The sequence below is a fragment of the Parasteatoda tepidariorum genome, chromosome 7 (assembly GCF_982258835.1).
Source record: "Parasteatoda tepidariorum strain Cologne lab strain chromosome 7, Ptep-v5.0, whole genome shotgun sequence".
In the NCBI taxonomy this organism is placed as follows: Eukaryota; Metazoa; Arthropoda; class Arachnida; order Araneae; family Theridiidae; genus Parasteatoda; species Parasteatoda tepidariorum.
The window spans coordinates 54,362,145-54,387,730 of record NC_141761.1 but is presented as its reverse complement, the minus strand read 5'-3'; the positions used below and the strand labels follow the sequence as shown (position 1 = coordinate 54,387,730).

At 27.7% G+C, this 25,586-nt stretch overlaps 1 protein-coding gene and 1 long non-coding RNA gene across 8 annotated transcripts; one reads left to right on the top strand and one right to left on the bottom strand.

Annotated features, from left to right (window-relative positions):
* The first annotated feature begins 1,749 nt into the window (after window positions 1–1,749).
* Window positions 1,750–9,653, top strand: LOC107448199 (astacin-like metalloprotease toxin 5). Its single transcript, XM_087167863.1, has 6 exons — window positions 1,750–1,853; window positions 3,109–3,176; window positions 5,364–5,445; window positions 6,626–6,740; window positions 7,615–7,790; window positions 9,406–9,653. Exons 1-6 carry the CDS (start codon window positions 1,772–1,774, stop codon window positions 9,621–9,623), a joined length of 741 nt encoding a protein of 246 aa, XP_087023989.1. The 5' UTR covers window positions 1,750–1,771; the 3' UTR covers window positions 9,624–9,653.
* Window positions 9,654–11,177: 1,524 nt separating this feature from the next.
* Window positions 11,178–25,486, bottom strand: LOC122270681 (uncharacterized). Of its 7 annotated transcripts, XR_015435520.1 has the most exons (8): window positions 25,210–25,486; window positions 24,568–24,585; window positions 20,363–20,398; window positions 19,251–19,268; window positions 16,771–16,782; window positions 14,455–14,479; window positions 13,386–13,414; window positions 12,229–12,307 (listed from the first exon to the last, which is right to left on the bottom strand). It is a non-coding gene; the product is annotated as an uncharacterized LOC122270681 (long non-coding RNA). The 7 variants fall into 7 exon arrangements; XR_015435522.1 differs by lacking the exons at window positions 12,229–12,307; window positions 13,386–13,414 and adding an exon at window positions 11,178–11,396; XR_015435521.1 differs by lacking the exon at window positions 13,386–13,414.
* Between the last annotated feature and the right edge of the window lie 100 nt (window positions 25,487–25,586).

Here is a 25,586-nt window from a genome sequence, read left to right as displayed (position 1 = left end):
TTGCACCGACCACAGTGCTGACTTAAAATATCATTAGGGGTAGACCGACAGTGGGTTAAAGTCCAGTTGCTGTCAGGCTGACCATGGGAGATTTTCGTGGTTTTACTATCCATGTAAAGCAAATTCTGGTTAGTTCAATCACAAAGTCCTCCACGATGGCAAATTTCTAACATTATTTGATCCAGGAATTCCATTGTCCCTCTGGATTGAGTTCAAAATTACAAGACTACGGAGTTGAACATTAGTAGTCGTGAACTCAAAAAATTGGGTCTGCTGTTCAACGGCTGTTATAAAATAAAATGAAATAATTAAAGATAGTTCTTTAGCTCAGCTGACACCATTTCAATATTGTTAAATTTAAGTGTTTGGTCAGCCAGTCATGGAAGGTAGCGAGTCAGCGTAAACATACAGAATATAGAGGAATGTTTATGAAAGTGAAAGATTTTCCCTTCTTGTGCAAAATTTTAGTCCTTATTTTTTTCTACCAGACAATTCTTCAGCTTATTGATTGATTCAGCCACTCATGGAAGTTAGCAGGTAAACACCGATTCTCTATTCATTTGGTACTATGATTCAGTCCATAAAGTCCGTGTGCTTCCGTTGAAGTAGTCAAGAGGGGATTAACACTTGAAAAAAGCTTTGTGTTCTTGTTAACGAGTTGAGAACGAAGATACCTAGCCTTTGAAAACTTAAAATCATTCAAATTCTTTAAACTTCGATTTGAACATGCTTGATACATTCATTTGTTTTCTAAGTTTGAAAATACTACAGTCTTGATTATGACTATGTTCAACCATGAATTCCTGTTACTGAATTGATAAATTACCCATGCCATGAGCAGAACTCATTATCATCAAGAAAAAAGGAGAAAGAATAATTAAGAGAAATGCTTCAAAAAAGTCTTAAAATGAAAAACTGGATAAAATAAATCCATTCCAAATGTAATAAAATTTCAAAATTTTCAAAACATTCTTAATTATTATTGTAATTACTTGTAATTACATTTAGAAGTAACATTACAATGGTTTACAATGTTTGAAACACATTAAATCGTCTCTTAATAAAAATTCAAACAATTTTAACAACTTAGAAAGAAAATACATAAAAAAGCATGAATTTGACTACTTTTTAAACTAGTAATAAGTGTATATAACATGTTCAAGTGATAAAGAAAACTCTTTATTAGGAAATAGCTGAACTTATTCTCTTATATCCGATTCATTTACGTAATTTTTAATGTTTAAATCATATATTGTGCAGATTTTGTGATTAGTTTAAAATATCATGTAAATAATAAATGTTTTTTTCAACAAATTCAAAAATTTCACATGTTAAAAATATTTATTGATTGTTTTTTTTCTGAATACTGGCATGTTTGGAACAATTTTTTTTTTATAAGTTTTCATTTTTAAGGAGTTAAATATTTTTAAATAGTTATCAAAGAAATAAAATTCAAAAGTATAGGAAATAAATTTATGTATAATTATTTATTCGAACACGTTATAAACGAAATTTTACTCTTGATATTTAAAGTTTCATATCCTGCTCTGATTAAACCAATTGACGTTTATTTACATATCATGTTCGCGAATAATTTTAGTTGATAAACAAGAAATTATATACGTTTCACTTTGATATTTTGTATAAAAACTGTTAACAGAAGGCATTTTCTCATCAAAGATTAAATAATCATATCAAAAATAAGGTATTTATAAGCCTTTCGCACACCAATAAAATATTATCCTCTTATTCCCATCTTTACTTTACAATCATGAATGTTGCTCTGTTCTTCATCGGCCTTTTTGCCGTTACTTTAGCTGAAGATATTCAGCTAAGCCCGGATCAGGAGGAAGGTATTATTTCTTTTTTATTTATTCTTTATTAATAAAATAAAAGAAAATTCGAATGCTTTAACTGAATAAAAACCTTTAAATCCCCTCATTTAGGAATAAATATTGCCATGAAAGTTTGTTTACCGCAGCGCATCATTTATAAATAAAATAAGGTGATGTTGTAACTTTATATAAAACTAGTTAGGATTAATGAGTTTATTAAATAAAGTAGTTAAAAGTAGAGATTTAATCTTAGGTCAAAGGATAAAAAAGAAATAAAAGAACCATGAATACAATACAGGACATTTTCTGGAGGCACTCAGCATGTATTCATGTTGGAGCTTAGTACAGACAAAAGTACTTTGTAACAAAACATGAGCAAGAAGTACTTTTAAATAAGACAAAAATGCGAGTTGCGCTCCGAAGCCCTATTTTTAAAGTAAAAAAACGGGAGAAATTCAAATTCAATGCTTGAAAGGCAAAATGATTCGTAAACCAAAATTGAACTAAAATACAAGTTAAAATTCTTTTAAACACACCAGAAAGCAACATACAAAATCTTCCTTAAAGAAGGAATCTGGTCAAATTATCAATTAATGTTAACTTGAAATGCTACATAATTTATAAACTAAAATCAAATCAAGTGTTTAATAAAACTTTTCTTATATTATTGAATCAATTATAGTAACATATAAAAAAAGTTTTATTCGAAAATTATTTTTAATAATTGCAATTCAAAATGCAGTTCTGTCATTCATTCTGTTGCTCTATTCTAACTCATCAGGGGAACTATTCATTTTGTTTTCATCTTATAAAATATATCCTTCATGCTAGTAGTATCCCTTAACTTAATTATTATATTATTATGAACAATATTCCTTAAATTTGAATTTTTAACTTTTAGAAGCTAGATTTGCACTTCAGAATCCAGTATTGTCATTCATTCTGTTGCTCTATTCAAACTCATCAGTAGAAATATTCATTTTGTTTTCAGCTTATAAAATCTCTCTCTCATGCTAGTAGTATCCCTTAACTTAATTATTATATTTTTATGAACAATGCTCCTTAAGTTTGAATTTTTAACTTTTAGAAGCTAGATTTGCACTTCAGAATCCAGTATTGTCATTCATTCTGTTGCTCTATTCTAACTCATCAGTAGAACTATTCATTTTGTTTTCACCTTATAAAATATCTCTCTCATGCTAGTAGTATCCCTTAACTTAATTACTATATTATTATGAACAATGCGCCTTAAGTTTGAATTTTTAACTTTTAGAAGCTAGATTTGCACTTCAGAATCCTGACCTATACGATGGTGACATGGCTGGTATTGACGGAGCCTTTGTAAGTATTGCTTTCTGGGTATTTTTCTTGCAGTGAAAATTATACTTATCCTTCGAGAAATGCATAAAATGCTACGCGTTTTGTCATTTATTCTTTGCAGTTGTCTTTTAGTCTTTGACAAAAGAGATAAAATAAGTAAAATACAATAGGAAATCAATTTGTTTTTGTCATTTATTCTTGGTAGGTGTCCTTTATACTTAGGTAAAAGAGATAATAAAGGTTATATGTTCGTCAAATGCAATTGAAAATCAAAGAGTTAGTGTCATTTATTCATGGTAGGAGCCTTTTTATTCTTAAGCAAAATAGATGAAATCAATAAAATGACATATTGCAGTTAAGTAGTTAACCATTTGAGGCTGATAGGAGCCCGGCGTGCTTTTATATATCTTTTTCTGATTGGTACTTTTACCAAAACATATTTTAGTACTTCTTAATTATAAAAAAAACAAACAGTCTAATGCAGTTTAAGGAAATCTGGTAGATTATCTAAATAGTAATTGAGCTAAAATATAAAATATAAATAAGTTTTGATTTTTTTTCCATTCATATTCAAAAGTTTATCTATAATTGATTTCGAAAGTCACAAAAATTTCAATGTTGAATAAGTGTTCCTGTCAGATCTAAATAACTTCAAATTTGAAAAATTATTGTTTGAAAATGAGCTAGTTTGGAAAATTTACCGCAGAAACATATAATTGTCTCGTGCTGTAATTCCTAACCATTACTTATTAAAATGCAGAATATAATACTTTTCTCTTACTTCAAACTAAATTAATAAGAAATAAATTACAAAAAGTATGAAAATTATGTTTAGTAAATTAAATGTGATATTTGACTTGTAAAAAAAGTTTGATTTGAAATAAAATTAACAAACCAGATCGAGATTACACATACCAAATAAAATTCTTAAAGCAAAAGAATGCTGAATTAAAACTGCATATTTTTAATCGTTTTATAAAATTAGGATAATACTATATCTATATTGAAGTTGCTCTTTTTCACCCTTCTTATTTTTATTTTTTATTCTTGACGGTATATTGAGAATATCAAAATTTCCGATCCATTATTTAGTGTACCACAAAAAAGACCGGAAACCACAAAAAAGTTTCATGATGGATTTTGAATATTCGAAACAAATTACTTAATTAAAATGAACTAATTAAAATACATTTTAACAATAGTTCATTAATTAATGAAGCATAATAGATATGAACCATTTGCTTTACTAACTAAAAAGAAAATTAAACAGTAAATACATAGAAAGGAAAAAGCTTATTTCATTTCATTACAGGTAGTCAATCGTTTAATGTATGCATTTTATATTTTAATTGCTAAAATCAGACAAAGGAAAAAAATAAATCAGTTTAAAACAATTTATAAAAACAATACAACTTAGAAGTTACACATGTGAGTAATATAAATTTTATGAGAAAGTACACTGCAAGACATTCTTGTTAAAATTACGGTAAAAAGTACCAGCACTCAGGATACATTTAGTTTTTAAGATAAAATTCATATTTACCTCAAAACGTCGCGGAACAAAACATCTGATATTTTGTAATTTTTACAGAAATAATTACAGTAAAATGACCAAATATCTTTAATTAAATGAATATTATTGCAAAACTTTGAGTGTTATATTTTACTGAAAAAAATGGATTTTACAGATGATAATTTAATCTGGAATTATTTACAGTACATAGTAAAAATAATAAAGAGCACAACGTTTTTTTTTTAATTAGAGCGGTTCTGGTTCTCGTAAACTGATCGACTTTCATGATTATGATGAAACATTTTTTTATTTGTTATCTTTTTTCTGTACCATTAAAAAGGTTTCAGAAAATTCTCTTAAATTTTAACATATATTTTCTAAAAAAAATTGCTTGACTTTAAAAAATACCTTTGCCCTTTTATGGGTAATCATTTCCAATCTTGTTCATAAAATATTCAAATTTTTGCGATTTGCTCAAGATTACAATAATATTATGTTTATTGACAGCAATAACTCAAAATGTCTTTAAGGATATTAATAATTAATAAAATAAATAAATTAGTCTTTTACAAACTGAAATTAGTTGATTTTTTCTCAAAGACTAAACTACAAAACTGTTAGTGACTCGACTCATATGAAATTCATATGAATTCAAATAATATGATGTTATTTTTGACTATATTTAATCCTTTTAGGACGTTGAGAGAAATGCGATCGCTGGTGATAGATATAGGTGGCCAAATGCACAAGTTCCTTACATCATTGATGCTTCCTTAAGTAAGAAAGTTTTTTTAAGCTAATTTCGATACATCATTTAAGTATTTAATTTCTGATAATTGCAGTCATATCGCTTCTTATCATAAAAAATCTCCTTATCTTAAACCAATATAAGTCATAGAAAAGCATTTATCTTCTGTTTTATTATATTTGTTGAGATACGCTGATCAGAGGTAAAATTTCACGCTGACATAGTTAAATCTAACTAAATCTAATATAAAACAGTAAATAAAAAAAGTTATATCGAAACTGTAACATAAAGCATACATAGAATTTAACAAATAATTTATTCTTAACCAATTTAGGAATATCACTTTTTAACTCTATGAAGTTTATAAAGTGTTTTAGTAAAAATTTAAAGTCTGAGAAAAATAATGAAACAGCAGCGTGCTTAAATCACTTAACAAGCATGAAGCATAGATTGCCTCGAAGAAAAAGGTTACAGACCAAATGAGAAAAAAGCAACTGCTATAAAACCTGCGTTGAACAGAGTAATATAAAAATAATAGTGTAGTAAAATAAAACATCTTCAAGCAATAAGCATATGAATTTTTTCTCTAATATTTAGCATAAAATGGATCTCCCTCTCCATTGTGGTGTGAGGTTGATAATTCCCCCCGTCCACCACAATACTATTTATTGTAATTTGTTAATATTTTTCTTCATTTTGTTATACATTACCATATTCACCCTATATTACCATATACAGGTTTTTGAAAATCACAGTATTAGGAAATATTTCCAAAACATTTCATGTTTACTTATTTTAAAATAAAACTGCAAAATATTAAAATTTGCAAACATTAAAACTAAAAATATTAAATTATTGAAATTTATTATTAATTAGCAAATATTAAAATTAATATTAAAATTAATTACTCTTCGATGGATGGACGATAAAGGGATTAAATTTAATTACACTATACTCTTAAAAATAAGTCAAATAAATTTGTCTAATAAATATAAAATGCAGGCAAAAATTATACTCCTTATCTTTCAAATTTCCCCCCTTTTTTTAAAAAAAAATTGGATACGTACATAAAAAACCATCTTGTAACTTACAGCGTAAGTGTCTATGATATATAACAATAACGTGCGCTTGCATAAAATTCCTAAATTTCAGCTAATCTTTAAAGGAGGAGCTTGTAGTAATTTATTCCAATTTTATATGTTTATAAAGGTGATAAGGCAGATTTAATTAAGAGAGGAATGAATGATTACCATAAGAACACTTGCGTCAAATTTGTTCCCAGAACAACTGAAGCCAACTATGTAAAGATATTCAAGGGCCAAGGGTAAGATCGATAAGTTTGCATATTCATTTGAACAAATATTTATATTCTTTATAGAATAAACATGGTTATAATAGCTTTAAAAATATCACTTATTTTTTTCTAAAATTAAATATTTAAAACTAATAATTTAAATTCAAAATGAGCTCAAATTTGTGTTTAAAACGAATGCGATACAAATTCAGGTAATTTTAGGCATATTAATTATAAAATTCCTTGTTATATTTAATTATTAAATTTTTTTATTATTATATTTTTATTTATTAAAAATATAAATGGGTATCGTAAATGGCACTGGATACGTTACTAAGCGTGCGCAGTCTGTATTTAATTATAAAAGTAGCAGTATAGCATACATTTTACTTAATTAGTATTTCCTAATACGAAATGTTTTTTTTTCATCCATACGGATATCGCGATGTAAATTACAAATACATTTTGAATGTTTTACAGGCAATTAAGAATAGATTTAATTTGAGAGGAATTTTTTATTTGATTTAATTTATTAAACTTCGATTTGGAAAAAAAAGTACTATGTGTTTACTTACCATTCGGTGACAAAGCTCCCTTTTCGAGTACAAGGTATACAAATAAAACTAATTCAATTTTTAGGGTTAAATATCCTTTTCTGCTTTACATGTACATTGTTAAATGCTGTAAAGTTTGAAAAATTCCAAAAGAAAATGACATTTGATGTAGTGGCACCAAATGGGTAAACTTGAATCGCTATACTAATATTTAACTTAAATAAATTTATAAAAAATCATACAAATTTAAAGTATTTTTTAAATAAACAACTGCTAAATTATTACAACTAATTAAAATACATTAATAATGCTTTAAAGATAATAAATATCAATCTGGTCTCCAAATACAGGTGTTATTCTTATGTGGGAAAAATCAACGGCCAACAAGCATTGTCTCTTGGTAACGGATGCCACTACGTAGGCACAGTCGTTCACGAGTTGGGACATGCCCTTGGATTCTTCCACGAGCAGAGCAGATCAGACAGAGATGAGCATTTGATCATCTACCTTGAAAATGTGTCAAAAAGTAAGTATTTTATAGTTCTCTTAAAACAGAGTTTTCTTGTAGAAACTGAAAAAAATACCCAAACGGTACTATATGTCACATTTACAATTTTGTCCTTTGCGTTTTGAAGTGTAAAAGACTGTGTTCCCAGGTTTCAAAAAGTGATTGCAGATGATTGTAGACATTTTGAAAATACCGTAATTTGATTCTGACATTGTAAAAAAGGGTTACTCTAAATTGAGTAAAAATGTGCCTAAGTAGACTTGAAAGCCTCATATATCCAAAATTGAAACAGCAAAAAAAAAAAATCATTTTTGAGCAAACTGCGTAGTGTCAACAGGGATATACAAGGAAAAAAAAGTTCATTAGCTTCCCGCAGGATTCAAACCAAGGAACTCCAGGTTCTTAGTTAGACGCCTTAACCACCATAGTTGTACAACACAGTCTAGGGAGTGTTATAAATATTTAAATACTTCATTCTCTTAAAGATATTTGACACACAACGAAATATTCAAATTACAGTATTAAAAGTTAAAATAAAATTGCCGATCTCCAGACTAGGTTGGAACCATATCTTTTCCAGATCTTTCCCATTGCAACCCTTTGTAACATTGAAAATGTATATTTTTATGGCATGAAGTGCCATTGCAGCTGCCACTGTATGAAGTTTCTTTGCTCTCCCTGAACTGCGGTGAGCAATTATGCTGGTTAGAGTGCCCTATTATTAACTACTTGTTAAATAGACAAATTTGAGTATTTTAAATTACCGAATAACAGAACTGCAGAAAAATAAGATGGTAATAATTATTTCTTATATTGTTTCTACTTTTATAATTAAAATGCCGTATGCTTGATTCATCTTAAATAAAGGAAAATATTTTTCATTCCTAAAACTAAAGTTTTTAAATTTTTTCCACAGAAAATTGAGTTGCATAGTAATAAAGATTATTCTCAACCTACAAAGATAGTTATTAACGAAAAAACTGACAAATGTGTTTAAAAAAAATCTTACTTTATTATTAACACCTCCTTACTGTTAGAATCGGTAAGAATTATGTATACGAGTAAATAGCTTTATTTTTAATCTTTTGAGTTTGTGCTATCTATTTTTAAGGTGGAATGTTTAAAGCCACACATAATGTACGGTAATTATGTTTCCGTAAGAGTAACGCACAGTAGAAAATTCCAGATGAAATTACGGTAAAACGTGGAGGGACTTTTGGTACATAATTCGTAAAATACATTTTACCAAAAAATATATTCTTACCGTATAATATTATAAAATAATATTTACAGTAATATTTATTTTATATGAGTGATTCAGTGAAGGGTAATTATCACTGTTAAAATTACAGTTTAAAAAAATTTGTTATGTAACAAGTTTCGGTTCAAATGGATTTTAAAGTTTAAAAAAAACCCACATGCTGGTACTTTTTACCGTAATTTGATCCAGAATTTTTTACCGTACACTGTAGAAATATATTTTACTTTTATTTGGAGTATTCCATGGTATAACCAATATGTTAAGCATAAACCAATCTTTATTAGTTTACTTAATCTCAAACACACTATCTACCTCAGACATATGATTATGAAGCATAATTTAAAGTTATATGCATATTTCTGTATTACTTAGGCATGCAGTCTAACTTCCAAAAGCTTAGACCTCAGCAGAACATTTTGTACAATACTTTTGATCACAATTCCATTATGATCTACGGCAACAAGGCTTTCTCCATGAACGGTAAAGACACGATGGTGGCCAGAAATGGACAGAAATTGACAGAACCGTACAGCAAGCAAGGAATGACTAAGAATGATATCGAAAGAGTTAATAAAATGTACAAATGTTAAATTAGATTAATAAATGATAAAGGGGAATAATATAGCCTTCTTATTTCTGCTAATTTCTAATATGAACACATACTTTATTTTATGCAATGATAATTTACTGCATTCTTTTTTTTCCCACTCCCTCTCTTCTTCATATATTCTCTAAATTAAATTCATATTTTTTAAGGCTAATAAAACAATATTGAATAAAGGAGTTTATGAGTGTGGAGTATTAAAAATATAATAAAATTAGACTCCTTTTTATTTCCTTACGTTTAAGTTTGAAACTACCCTCACAATTTTAATAATGCTGAATACAAATCACTTTTTTTTAAAAATTCTAATTTGAAACAAATAAATTTCAATTCCTACCAAGTATTATTTATTATTTTTGTACAGCTAAAAACATAATATAAAATAAATGAGTTTATAAGTGTCGAGTAATTAAAAAATCGTGAGATCGAGCTCTTTTCCTTATGCTTCAGTTTGAAATTACCCACACAATTTTGATGATGCTGAAACCAAATAATTTTTTAAATTAATTCTAATTTTGTAAAAACACGATTTTTTATTTTATTATAACAAATGAAATTATTTATTTTCATACTTCATATGAAATTTTTCATTTACATTCCCATATAAAATTATTCATTTCCATATCCTACAATAAGATCATTCGTTTTCATTTATCATATATTATTATTCAATCCCGTACTCCTTATAAGATTATTCAATTCCTTAGCAAACTCAGTAGATGCTTTATTTTTACATTCTATTCCTTTGAGTTGAAAGGGAAGAAATCGGTTTTGATATCTGTAAAAGCTGCTCTGTAAATGACGTCTGGATTAAATTATTCATTTAATAAAATTATTCATTTCTATATCCCACCATTAGATTATTCGTTTTCATTTATCATACAATATTATTCAATCCCATACCTCTTATAAGATTATTTAATTCCTTAGCAAACTCAGTAGATGCTTTATTTTTACATTCTATTCCTTTGAGTTGAAAGGGAAGAAATCGGTTTTGATATCTGTAAAAGCTACTCTGTAAACGACGTCTGGATTAAATTATTCATTTAATAAAATTATTCATTTCCATATTCCACCATAAGATTATTCGTTTTCATTTATCATACAATACTATTCAATCCCATACCCCATATAAAATTATTCAATTCCATAGCAAACTCAGTAGATGCTTTATTTTTACATTCCATTCCTTTGAGTTGAAAGGGAAGAAATTGGTTTTGATATCTGTAAAAGCTACTCTGTAAACGAGTTCTGGATTAAACACAAAGCCTGAACCTAAATACTTGAGTCAAACACTAATTTAATTTTGTGTCTTGAATCAAGATCTTGACATAATCAGAGTCATCGCTAACAATAAAGAAATTTTTGGATTTTTCATTTACCAGATAAACTCAAGTTATAAGGTTATACCAAACTGAAACTAAATAATATCATATAATAATAATGGGATTCAAAAAATAAATAGCATTTCATATGGATTAAAGAAGGAATATTGAAAAATAAAACTTAAAAAAATTGAAAAAAATATGACATCAGAAAATTTAATAAAATTCTTTGGTTTTTTTATTAAAGTTTTTGTTTATTTGTCGTGTTTTGTTGGACTCATTTAATAAGACAAAATTTCTGATAGAAATTATTTGGTTTAATATTTAAAGATTTTTCGTGATGATGAGGTAAACCAATATCTTCTTTAGTATCTCCTTAGAATCTTCTCATGGTATCTATGTAGAATCTTGCATCAACTGCAACCATTCATTTTCTTAAAATTTTTAAAACAATATTAATCTGTTAATAAATAACAGCAAATAACTTTTTACACAACACACAACATTTAGAGTATTTAGTAGAGTACAACCATTTTAATTAAATACTTCAGTACTTTTTATTTAAAATTTAAAAATAAAGTACATGGTTATTTCAAAGTAAGAGTAGTTATTGGGAGCCTTATAAAACATTAACCAGAAAATCACTGCACCAAATTGCACTACTTATTATACTAGGCATATTTCATGATAATCTAGTTTCCTGAATAATCAAAAATGCAAAGCAATTGTACATACTGAAAAAAGAATTTTTTTTAAAAATATAAAATTAATCAAAATATTGCAATTGGTATTCTGCTAAAATCAAGTTCTTATTCGGCTTCAACTTTCTTAGTGCAGTGCGTGTTATTTTAAAAACGCATAAACTTTTAAAACCGCATTAACCTCAGCAAGTAATTTAACGCAAGCAAAACAATAACTTATAATATAAAGTAGTGCATTAGTAATTTAAGTTAAATCCTCTAACATCATTGATATCAAGGATATTTTTCAATAGCTAACTTATATGTATTTTTTTAAATGTAACTTATTTTTAAAGTTGATAATATAAAATAATTGGTATCTATCCGATATAAATTGGTGACAGTTACTTTTGAATCGTAAGCTGTTTAATTATTGCAGTTTTATCATGTTTAAATTTCATTGGATATCGTTAGGAGACGCATACATTTTTAATAAAGCTATGTACATACCAATACATTGAAAGAAAATTACAATGTTCTAACAATTCAGTATGCTCATTTGTAAAATGACAAAAAAAAATACCAATATGTTTAGAACATTTTATTTTAATCTGTTTACAGTCATTCTTGCAATTGCTACCTACGAGATGGTGCTTTAAAATCTTCTGAAAAATGAAAATATTACAATTAATTAGTTGATGTTTTTATTCTATATAAGCTAACCCGTGTTTATTCATACTTGCAAAGAGGAATGAAGCATTAATAAATCATTAATAATCAACATTACACAACTTAGTTAAATCCTTTTCAATTTCTTTTTACTATCATTTCTTACCTTTCCACAGATTGCTCTCCAAATTTGTATTTCGATTTAGTTTTGAATTAGTTTCAAAGAATTCTAATAATTTGTGTTATTTTAAACAATTCCGAAAAGTTATAAAAAAAGTGGATTTTGTTCCATTTTCTGAGTATAATTTAAATCATTATCTCTCCTTTCAACAAACATATTAAATTTTCTTTCCATTCAAACAAAATTAGGGGGCTCGTTGATAATAATTGTGTATATCATGGCCATTTTTATTAATTGGTTAATACTGTAATTTCGATTAATCACTTGCAATTATTAATAATAGCTAAATAAATGAGTTTTAGTGTATAATCTATCAGAAATTGTTTCAATTACCGGTTATTATTATGGATTACTAAAGAAGTTTAGTTAATGTAATAATTTCCGAAGCATTCGGCGAGATTTCAAATATGAATGCATTTGGCGCGCAAACAACTTGACCATGTCAGTTGTTTGTTTACTTGTTATACAGAGGGCCTGTACTTAGTTTGTATTTTTAATTTGTAATGTTAGTACTTTAAACAACATGGTTTTAATTCTCGTTATTCTTCTTGCGTTTTTTTAAGGCACTTAACCCTAAACACATTAATGTAGGCTATACCGGGCAAATGATCACGGAGCAGTGACACTTTTTTTTAATTTTTTTTTTATTCATTATTTTTTTTTTTACTGTTTGCACCAGTGACAAAGTTTTCCCATTTCACCATGTTAATATTGCTATTCTGTTGTAAAATCAGCTGTTTAAAATATTTTAGTAAGAATTTTAGGCTATCATAATGCATTTAAACGAAAGTGAATGATATTTATATTCTTTCCTACTTCTGTTAAAATAAACATTTTAGGCTGTCCTGATGTATATTCAAAGGAAAAATAATGACATTAATGTTCTTATTTACCTCTATTGAAATAAACATTTTAGGTTGTCCTAAATGAGAGTGAGTGATATTGTAATTATACAGTTAATATTACTGGGAAAATTACTCTATACAATTATATGGCAAACAAGGATTTTAGAGTAAAATGAATTTTTCAGGTACTGCAAGACAGGATGCCAGTAATTTATTATCGTACTTTGAACCCGAATTTAGTGACCATTAACTATATGTTGTATACAGGGTATCAAAAAAATTTATTTCACTTTAAAATTATGAAAAAAATCTACCTTACTGGGTCAATAGTGCTTGGAAAAAATTATGGAAGCACTTCTAACTCAATTTTTAATATTTCTTGAGAAGTACTTAGAGAATTATTTCATAGCTTTAGAAGTGCTTAGCGATGATCATGCGATTTATAATATATATCAATAAAGTTTAAAGCTTGTAGAGTTTGAAGGGACTAGCAATAGTAAAAGAAATTAATAGAAAATTATAAACATACGTCTTTCTTACGCATTAATCAATCGTTATTAAAGGATAATTCGTGTAATCCAAACCAGTTTAATTATCCAGTCGGTCTACAATGCTTTTGTCACTCTTTAGAAACTTACATCAAAGCCTCGTCTTTAAATTAACTGGTGTCAAATCGTTCTCTCATTGTTCGGAAGAAGAATTGGAAGTGGAATTAGAGTTCTTCGCATATATTAATATTCAAATAAAATACCCTGATATATCTCGGAATTTCATAGCCATTGTTTGCTTTTCCCACTCAGTTTTTCTCATCATAAAACTTTATTCAAATTATTGAAATGCATCTAATTCAGATACCAAAACGTATTTAATTTGGCGTTGTTCCTCAATCGAATTAACGGAGCTTTTCCTTTCATTTTTTTGTTGAAATAAAAGACAAACGCTATATAATTGCTAAAAACATGCGTGTTAATGAACATGCAATATGCAAAGAGAGATTACAAAATGTTTCATATTTATATTATATCATAAGATGCAATAATGTGTACACGATTTTTTAAGAATTCCACGCACAAGACGTTTGAAATATGCAAACTATAAAAATTTAAAATTTTCTTACAGCATTGAAATCATAGTTATGACTTCTATATAAAAGAAACAACATAAAATCAATTTAATATCGAAAGTTTAAAGTAAATCAATACCAATTAAGTTTAAAGACCAATTAAAAACTAAGATGGAAAGTCAATTTAAATCAATTTGTGATTTAGGCAATTTTAAAAACGTTAAAGCATAGCACAAATCTAAGCTTTGAAGTTTGACAAAAATTAAATTTAGCTCACTGATTTTTTTTAAAATAAATTTATAGCTCTGCCTAGTGACATGAATTAACATAACAAAACAAAATAACAAACAAAATAATGATATAACAAAATAAAAAATTTAAACCAAATAATAATTTAAAGCAACAGCAAAAAAATGTCTTCAAGCACTTCAAAGTAAAAATGAGATAATGAAATCTTACTTCGATAACAACCAAAACTATACAATTTTTCAACAGCATAGTTTTGCATTCATGCTTTTTTTTACCATTTACATCTGGTATAGTTTCAAAACCGTAAAAAAGAAATATACTGGACATTGAAGCAAAGCTTTTCGTTTGGTAATGGGAATTGAAGTTAGGTTGTTTTTGAGTTTTGTTCTTTTTTCCAAATAAACCGGGGAATGGGATTTAGTTTGTTTATATAGTTGTTTAGTCTATTGTGAGATATGGAATATACTAGACTTTTTGTTAGCAGCTTTATAGTGCTACCAATTATACGATAATGAGAGTAACGTATTCTATTAGACAGTGTCACAAATTATGCAGTGTACGAAACTGGAAACTTTTCCTGTGTTGAAGGGAATGAATGAATTAATGCAATGCCAAAGCTGGGACTTCGACCCCTGTTCTATCGGTCATGAGATTGACAGACTAGCTCTCTGACAAACAGTAATGTTTAGCTGTGAATTGTGTTATATCTGTGTATTCGATAGTTTTGAATTCTTTTCTAGAATTTAGCAAATAATTAACCATGGAATCTGATTAATGTATAAGCAAATGGATTAACAGATTTAAAGCAGTAATCATTATAACTTTTAAATTAAAAAATAGTTTTTTTTCTAAAAAAATAACTTTAAATGTTTAAAAATTGAGAAATATTTACATATTATTCAATTTTTAGCCATGTTGCTAAATTTTTAAACTGAATTATTAATTGTCATTTAGGTACCATTAAGTCAACTAGTTCGAAGTATTCTCAATTGCGGGCTATAAAAAATGTACAATCCAATCTTTTATTTGTATCTTAACGTTCATAGTTAATTATTGAAAAGCAATTTCTGCTTGGAATATTCTTCTAATGTTTTCTTTCTAGAGAATTCCAGGATTTGTCTTACATTTTTTAGAAATCAAATGAGAAAGACTGTCATCAAAATTTTTAAATGTTAGATAAATAATTTTAAAATATTACGTTTGGAAATACTTTTTTTTATCAATAATACATCAATAACTGAACAATAATACAATATACAATATAATACAATAATACAATAACTACAGACTTAATTGTACTATATGGGTCGTTTATTTGTAAATATAGTTTCATATTGTTATCATTTGTAATTTTCCACTCTCGTATGGTTCTGAACGAATTTATTGGAACTTATTTAAAAACACCAATTTTATGAATATGATAAAAAAATTATAATTTCTTCCTTTATTTTTATTTTTAACAACATAATATATGAGATGTTTTTCCTAGTCATGCAATTGTTTGGTTATACATTTATTTAAATGGGGATTCAAATAAATGTATAACTTTGAATTTACTAATATGACATTAAATTCAATATTTTATTACCCCCAATATATTAAAAAAATAAGAAAGATACTTTTAAATATTCTTTTGTTACTCTTTGTTTAATCTTTTGTTATTAATACTCCTTTATGAAAAACTGTTTCATTCGTGAGTCCTGACTAGAAAGGGAAAGGAAAACATTTTTTATTCTCGATTATGAAATGCAAACAATATTGCTATATTAAAAGTGTACATAGTTCTGTGTGATCACCTTATTGAGGGATAACATGATAATTAACATTGATTTATTCAAACAGAAAATGAAATGTTAAAGTACCACTTATAAATATTTATACACCAACAATTCAGTGAAGTCAAAAATATTTCACATTAATAAGAAACTAAGAACAAAGATTTGAGCTATTTATTACAGTTTTCTATTCTCAATACAAATATGAGTTACCACTATCCCTCGAACTTCCTCATGTGACAAAAATTTTTTGTGAAGCTTTGACTCTGGAAAGTTAGGGTAAAAAATTGGAGTGAACGAAAAGCATTTTCTTAAATAAAAATATTAAAATTTTAAAATTACTCACCGCGTGCGAATTCTAAAAGAAAATATTTCAAAATCAATTTAATAAAAATAAATAAAAATTCCTTTTGAAAAATCCGTATCATACAGTTGATTTTAACGTTAAAATATTTCACTTCTACTTATTTTACATCTAAGAAAACGCGTTAAGGTAATATCAAGTGTTGCGATTGAATTCTGTTAGTTCAATAAAAATTTAAGACAATGAGAGGATGGATTAAGAAATTCCCTTTGGTATATCCTGGAATATAAATAATATACCTTAAGAGTGTTCACATTAATAATAAGGCGTACTAACCAGCTAATTCCAAGAAAATTTTATAAAAAAAGTAAAGCGCTCTTTAAGTACTAGTTAAATGTTTGCTTCATTCTCGACTCAGTGACCTAGTGGTACACTGTTAGAAATTTCTCGGAAAAAATGGTTAAATAATAATTTATTAAATGGTTATTTCAGCATATTTAATCAAAACAGTTAAATAACCATAAATAAAATGGTAATCAAACTGCTAATTTTAAAAAAAACTGTAACTTAACTGCTTTCACTTAATATGGTTAAACAACCAGAATTTTATGGCACCAACTAGAGCCATCTAATGAAGCTACTTAGTTCCTTGCAATTGCGTACACATCGTAGGGGAGCGGGCTTATCAGTCAATATCATGACAGGCAGAACTGGAGTTCGAATCCTAGTGTTGACACCACAATATTTCCTCCATTCCCTTCAACACATGAAGAATTTCCAGTGTCCGGCAATCTCCAATGCCCATTGGCTTACGAAAAGCCGAGCTCCTATGTCTAGTTAAATAATTGATTTTTTTTACGTTTGTGAAAAATGCTGGTTGTAAATGGTTAAAAAACAGTAAAATTTTGTATTCAAAGTTTCATAACCATAATTTTTGTAAATGGTTTCAAAACCATAAAGGAAGAAAATGTTCTTTACAGTAAACTTTACAGTTAATCGGATGGACAGACAGCTGCCAGTTATTTTACCACAATCTTAGAATGAAAATTTTAACAGTGTATGGTATCTATCGGCTCTATATTTAAAATACGTACATCCTCAGGGATATTAGGGTTATAAGTTTACCTGTTTTAATCTGTAATAAGGACGTGCATGTACGATTAGGGCAGTGACTAGGTGCATTTACATTGAAGTGTAAAATTGATAAATTCTGTATAGAATTGTTTCATTGAGTTTATCAAGGTTTCCAAACAGTAAGGCTTGGTCTTCTATTTCCCCTTTTATGGAGAGTGACGTCATCATGACGTCACATGCTCAGTAGACGTGTGAGCAATCGTATCTTTAAAACAGTTGCTAATATTAAAAAGCAACAACTAAAGTCTCAGATTTATATTTTATCATATAATTTGTTCACATAATAATTACCGTTCGAATACATTTTATTTAAGCTTATATTGAAATTTTATAGAGCTCTTTTTGAACTTTTATTGAAGTACTAAAATTATGAGTTCTAATATTTTAAAAAAATTTCAGTTTATCTTCATATTTTCATTGAAATTATTAGCACTATACTTTTACGCGTCATAACGAAAAATAAGAAGTAAGAATAAGAAGAAATAAGAATAAGAAGAATATGTTTTTTTTCTCGCAGAAAATGGATATTTATCAAGACAGAAAAAGAAATGAAAACCCAGAAAAAAAAATTGAAAAAAAGTTAATCCAACATTAAATAGCGAAATAATATATTTTATTTGAAATAAAATTATCAAGATTTGTTAGAATAGACTAAATGGAATTTCTAAGTATTTATAGTTTAATTAAGTTATTACTTGATAAATCACATTGATTTTATCTAATAAAAATTGAAATTTAAGTACCACTTAAGAATATTTAAGTGCCAACAAATTAACGGAAGTAAAAATACAATAGTTAGCTAAAAAAAAAGAAGTTTTCGAAAGTTTTGAACTATTCATTATAGTTTTCTGTTCTTACTGCATATTTGAGTTTATACGATCCCACGAACCTACATGATTGACGTAATAAAATTAATGATTTCCTTTGATTTTTGATGGTTATTTTATTTTATAACCGTCGTTGAACAGCCGACCCAATTTCATGGGTTTACGACTACTTACGTTCAACTCCGTAGCCTTGTAATTTTGAACCAATCCAGAAGACAAGGAAACTCCTGGATCAGTACCCCCAGAGGTATTGATTTGTTGTGGGAACATGGAGGACTTTGAGACTCGACAGATTTAACGTGCATCAGTCACCATTTACTACACGGGGAGTCTTCGGCTGGCGAGGATCGAACCCACGACCTCTTGGATATGGGCCCAGCGCCCTACCGACCAGGCTATCCCGGCCCCTTTGATGGTTATTGTAAAAGACTGAAGCAAACAAATATCATTTTTTTAGCAGATCCAATACTAACAAAAAGTTCATTAAAATCCTTAAATTATTTCACGCACAACACAAAAAAAATATTAAGCAGAAACTTTTAATATTTTAATATTGCTTACCTTCTGGAATTCCTAAATCTAAAATAAATTATTTTAAAATTAATTAAATAAAGAGAATTAGAAATAAATAAAAATTACAATGGAAACCCATAACGTATGGTTGTTTTTAGAGTTAATATATTTTACTTTTACTCATTTTACCTCGAAAAACATGTTACGATAAATAAAGTGTAGCAGTTGAATTACGTTTAAGTAAAAAAAAATTAAGATAAGGAGGGCACGATTTCGGAAATTCATTTTGGCATAAGACCTAAAATATTAGTAATGTACATTAAGGCTGTTCACCTCGTAATGTAATAAAGCGCACTAACCAGCTAATTCCCAGATAAATGCATTAAAATGTCAAACGCACTTTAAACAAAAGTGAAATTTTTGCTTCATTCCTGAATCAGTGGCCTAGTGGTATGGTATTTGTTTGCTCAATTAACCCCTTAATGATCCCTTAACCCCTCAAAGCATTAACCCCTTAACGATCGGTAAATTTTCGAGAAAACGGTCATAAAAGTGCCTATTTGTTTTCTGACATCCAAGCATCTTGTGCTGATATTTAGTTTAAAATAAACTTACTATCTACAATTACCTTAAATATGTCCTGGTGGGTAAAATAAGAAATAAAATGTTTTCCGGGACAAAAGAAATGAATTAGTTTTATGCTTATTGGCTCGTTTCTACTGAACACTACAGCCCATTTGTATGTCCGCGTAGACTGTGTGGGTAAATAATTGCATATTGAGGTTGAACTCATGTTTAAATGGGATAACACTAAAAAGCGCTCGAAATAATGTTCTCCTAGCTGCTAACTTATGTTTTTGCCCAGTATAGAGAAACTTAATCAGATATGCGGTCAGAAATCATAATAGGTAGAAGTTTTACCTATTATTAACGATGTAAGCTACGCCAATTAACAATGTATACTCAATTAACGATGTAAGCTACGCCAAGAACCCTTTTCATTTAAATTTACATTCTCTAATCTGCAAAAGAAGGCAGTTTTTCAAATTTTAATCTATGTCATAAACTGCAGGAAACTTTTAAAGCTTTTATTGAAAACATTAATATAGTAAAAATTTTGTAAATTTTTAAAATTACTTGTAATATCTTTATTTCAATACCTATTAATTTCTTTATTCTTTCTTCAAGGGAGTTGTCTATATAAAAGAAAGCATTGATAAATTAGCTAAATTGAAAATAAAGTTAAATAATTCTTAACATCCTCTTATTAATAATTCTCCACAGCTTATTTTATGCATGTGCCGAAGAATCCTCAATGTATTGTAAATTTTATGGGTTATAGATAATAAAGAAGGTTACCTATTATTTCTGGTTCAGTCAAATTAAGCTTGAAAAGCATATGATCTAAACCAAAAAACTTAAAAACTTAAGCTGGGTTTCATTATCATTTGTTTATGAGGGACTCAAAGTGATCACTTTAACAGCAAAAAATAATTTTTGAAGTAATTTCTCTATGTTTTTAAATGAAAAAAATGGGGGGGGGGGAAGTTTCATTGGTTCATACTTGATAACAGTAGGCAGAATTTGATCGGATTTTCTTCGTTAAATACAATTAGAAAAGGTGATAAGAATTTTGATGCTTTTTCAAATACAGTAGCCGAATTAGCAAATTCTTTAACAGAAAATATACAAAGTAATTTTAATATATCTAATAATTATTAAAATCATTTTTCAGATACTATTTCCTTACTTTTTCAATATGTTTTGCAACGAAATGTTATTTATATTAAACATGACATACAATGCCCATAAACTATTGTGAAAAATAACCTGATGTTCTAAAACTAAAAATTTAAGATTGTTATACTCTTAACCTTTTAAATCAAAATGCATCAAAATACTAATTTTTCATAGATGAATTAGCACTGCCTAAATCATAGTTCTAATAGCATTCCCTCCAGGACATAATAGAAGTTTGGTCGATAAGTTCTTCGTGAGCACAGGTCTTAAAGGTCCTCTTAATAAGCTGTTTGATGGAACAGAAGGGCATAATTTACGCAGAAGTCTGATTGATTAAGGCCCCCTTTTTTGCTGAGTAGTCTGCTTTTTCATTATCCGTAACCCCGCAATGTGCAGGAACCCACTGGAGAACAATGGTTTTCTTAAGGGATGCTAGGTATTCAATTTGGAGGTGGCAATCTAAAATGTCTCGACTTAAGGGATTATTTAAGGATGCAATGGCAAGCAAAGCAGCTCTTGAGTTACACAGGACAACAGCTTTTTTAAAAAGATCGATATGACACTGTAACTGGACTAGAGCTATTCAGATTGCAGCTATCTCTCCATCAAAAGCAGATCCCTGTCTCACAGGGACATGAAAGGAAAAAGCCTGCACCAGAATTATGACTGTCTGGTAGGAGGGATCCGTCGGTGTAGATCCGAAGTCACTCTGGCTCAGGGTAGTAAGAGCTCAATACTTCATAAGTCAAGACTTTCAAAATAGCGGGATCCATATTGCGTTTATTTACACTTTAACATAAATCCAAATTTATTTGGAAATGTTTCAAATTTATTGGATTTTGGGTTGGGACAAGATATTCAGGATCATAATTTATTCCGAGAGTTTTTTTCAAGTGTAACACTCCCTGAAGAAAGCCCCTTTGAGTGTATAAATTTCTCATTGGTTGGCCTCATTCCGGGTTCCCCGGGTCACCATGTTCTAAAACTAAAAATTAAAGATGGTTATATTCTTAACCTTTTAAATCAAAATACATCAAAATGCTAATTTTTAATAGATGAAATAGCGATGCCTAAATCATAGTTCTAATAGTATAAGTTCTAATATTAAATAAGTTTAATTTATCTTCATATTTTCAATGTAAATATTTCAAATATTATATATAAATCAGAATTTTACCAACGTAATTTTAAGTAAATACTTGAACTATATTTTCACATATATCTTATCAACAAAAAAAGTTTGAGACATGGTTTTTTTTTTGGTGAAAATGTATATGCATCGGGACAATAGTAGAAGCCAAAAACCCTGAAGAAATAAAAAATAGTTAAAGAAAAATAGCTAAAGAGTATCTTTCACTTGAAGCATAATTACCAATATTTGTCATAATAGACTGATTTGAATTTTTAATTAATTTGTGCTTTTATAAACATTAAGAAATAGATTAATTACAAGTTCTGATAAAATTTATTTAATTAAAACATTATTTTTGATTTTATTCATTGCTAACTATATTTAGAATCCATACATTCTTTCAAAGCAATAAAATGTACCTTTTTTGCATTAAATCTTGTCTGAAATAATTTATACTATAAAATTATGCTGTTTCTCATAAAGGAGGGGGAGTAAGTTTTGAACATCATATATACTGTTATTCTTAAGTGCTCTTTTATTGGAAAGTCAGCTTTCTTTATATTATTATAATAATACCCTTCGAGTGTTTTTGAGTTTCAAGTGCTAAGTATTCTTATAATTTTTTCTTAAATGTATTTAATTTTTTGAATATGAATGCTTTTTAGTAGCTTTCGTGAGTGAGTCGGTTTGAGGTTCTTGCAGTAATTCAAAATAACATAAATGTTCGATTTATGGTTACCCCAGATATATTACTATGCCATAATATATTTGCACTGTTGCAACATGTAAAAACAGGCTCAAAAAAGAAAAGAAAAGATAAAGGGGTTAGTGGCTATGTTTCGCGAGAAAGAAATTTTATTAAAAGTTTGGATAAAAATGTAAAAAAGAGAGAAATGAGAAGAGACATACTTAATATCACAGCTATACATCGTATATTTGAGTAAAGAAGATTATTTTGTGAGGGGAATCATTTAGCTAGCCCTATTCTCTTCAAAAAAACAATGAAAGCCAGATATTTTTCCAAGTCAAAATTTACTTCTTTTAAATAATGTATACGAATAAAATAAAATGAAGCGCAACAGAAAAAAAAGGTCGATGAAGTTTGGAATTTATTAACAAACAACAAGTTACCATGACGTAAACAGAAAAACTATTAATTCATTAAACGCTATAGGAATGCGCAGCTTAGTACTGTTTCAGTTTGTTTTTCTTAATTCACATTTTATGTAATTATAAATAATATGCCACAGTGAGAGAGAAATGAAATATATTAAGGTAGTTCTTTTGTTGAACTAGTTCAATGCAATTTTTATTTATACGAAATTTAAATATAAAAACTGTTTCTATTTCCAATGTTCAAAGTTTCTTTTATAACTTTAAGTAGGAATTTTAAGGTTATAGAAATTTATTAAAATAGTTTTTGCTAATTTTTCTGAAATTTAAATTCTAATTTAGAAATGCAGTTACAAAAATTAAGCATTGGAAATAGAAACAGTTTTTATATTAAAATTTCGTATAAATAAAAATTGCATTGAAGTAGTTCAACAAAAAACTACCTTAATATAAACGAAGGGTCTCCTATTAAAATGAAAAAGAAAAAAAAAACAAATAAATAATTTTGTCCGAGGCAGTCAAAAGTATATTGTAGCCAATCACCATTGGCTACAATGTACTTTTGACTGCCGGGATGAACCATAGCTATTTCAAACTATAAACAAAAGGTTTTGTCTTAATTGTTACAAAATGCAATTGCGATAGCTTGAATTATTTGAAGAAACATGATTCTTCTCGTTTTAAAAGCTTAACCATTCAAAATCAGAAAATTTACTTACTTTTAAGTGGCATCAACCATATTTATCTTGCTATGATCAGCTTATTGTGCAGTATAAAGTCAGGCTTCAATATTTTACTCGAGACAACTTAACGATAAGTGCGTGTACTTATCGCTAATCGGTTCTAGCTAAAATATATAACTAAATATAGTTATATATTTTATTTATATTTCGCCAGCCCAAGATAGCGAAAAATTACCAGTGCAAACGAATGACTGAAACACGCCTTTTTACGTCTAATGAAATAAATTGGTTGCATTTACGTAAAACTATTGTATTTTAGAAACTGAAAATACTAATTGCCATGACTTTTATTGCTATAGCGTCTGCACTAACACAACAGACAACATTCATATCCGCAAATTTGCTCATCTATGTGATTACTCTTTGAAATTATGAATTTCTGAAGCTTAATTTTTTTTAACAGTTATCTGTATAATTATAATAATAATCAATTAATCGATTACATTTATTAATCAAAATTATATCTTAAAATGGATTATTTTGGGAAATATTTTAGTATATGAATACTTTCCAAAACTATTTTTTAAAATTTTACGATTACACAACATTTTTGTATATATATATATAATGTGAAAGTTAAAGTATAAATAAAGATTTATACTTGAACTGTCACCAGTTTAACAAAAATTTAACTTACCCGCTTTTGAAAAATCAGCTGCAAAATACAAGAGCTAATACAAATTATGATGAGTAACAATGAATTTTACAATATTTATATGAATACCATTACGTGATTTTGTATTTGGGAGAAAGTATACATCGGTAAAGCATTTTATTCTATTCTTTCATTCTTTTAACTAGGCAATATCAATTCGTAGGAATATCTTGAATACTAAATGCTTTTGTTATCCTATAATTAACAATTTATTTAAAAACTAATACGATGTTTTGATGCAAAAAGTATTCATCTACTGTTTTGAGTATTAGATTCCTTCATTTATACATACAACTTAATAAATAGTTCTTTTGCGCTACTTTCTGATTTTGAGTAAATTTTAATTTTTTAATTATTTTTTATCTTAACTGTCGTTAACTAAAAGTACCAACTTTCTTTTTTACTGGTTTTCATTATTAACTATTCATTTTATGTATCTTTAAAATGAAAGGATGTCATTTTAACTTGTTTGGAGCAGGTTTATTCTGAACAGCACTTTTTTCTTATACAATGCACTTTCACTAACTATACAACAACTTGGAAGATCTCAGATTGAGATTTTTAAAATATAAATTTGGAAATTAACATTTTTAATGAAAAAATTTACTTAAAAGAAATTCTTACCAGAAATTAATAAAACTGCTAGAACAACGAGAAAAAAAGTTTGAATATTTAATGCAAGCATTTTTCAGCTAAAGTTTGCTTACTTCTGAGCTCAATCAATGATGATTAAATCATAGAATCTGATCTACAATATTTCTACTTCATATAGCATTCCGATATTTTTCTTTCTTACATATTTTTGAGGATGTATTTCGAAATATACATTTTAAGTACTTGTCGATAGTAAGAAGACTGATAAAACAAGGAAAATGTACATATTTCGACTAATACCCATATCGAAACTAAAATAGAACGTTATCATTCCTTTATCTCTTAACTGATTCACTTTTTCTTTAATTCTGACCTTATGACTATATTTAAACAGCATTCCCTTTAAT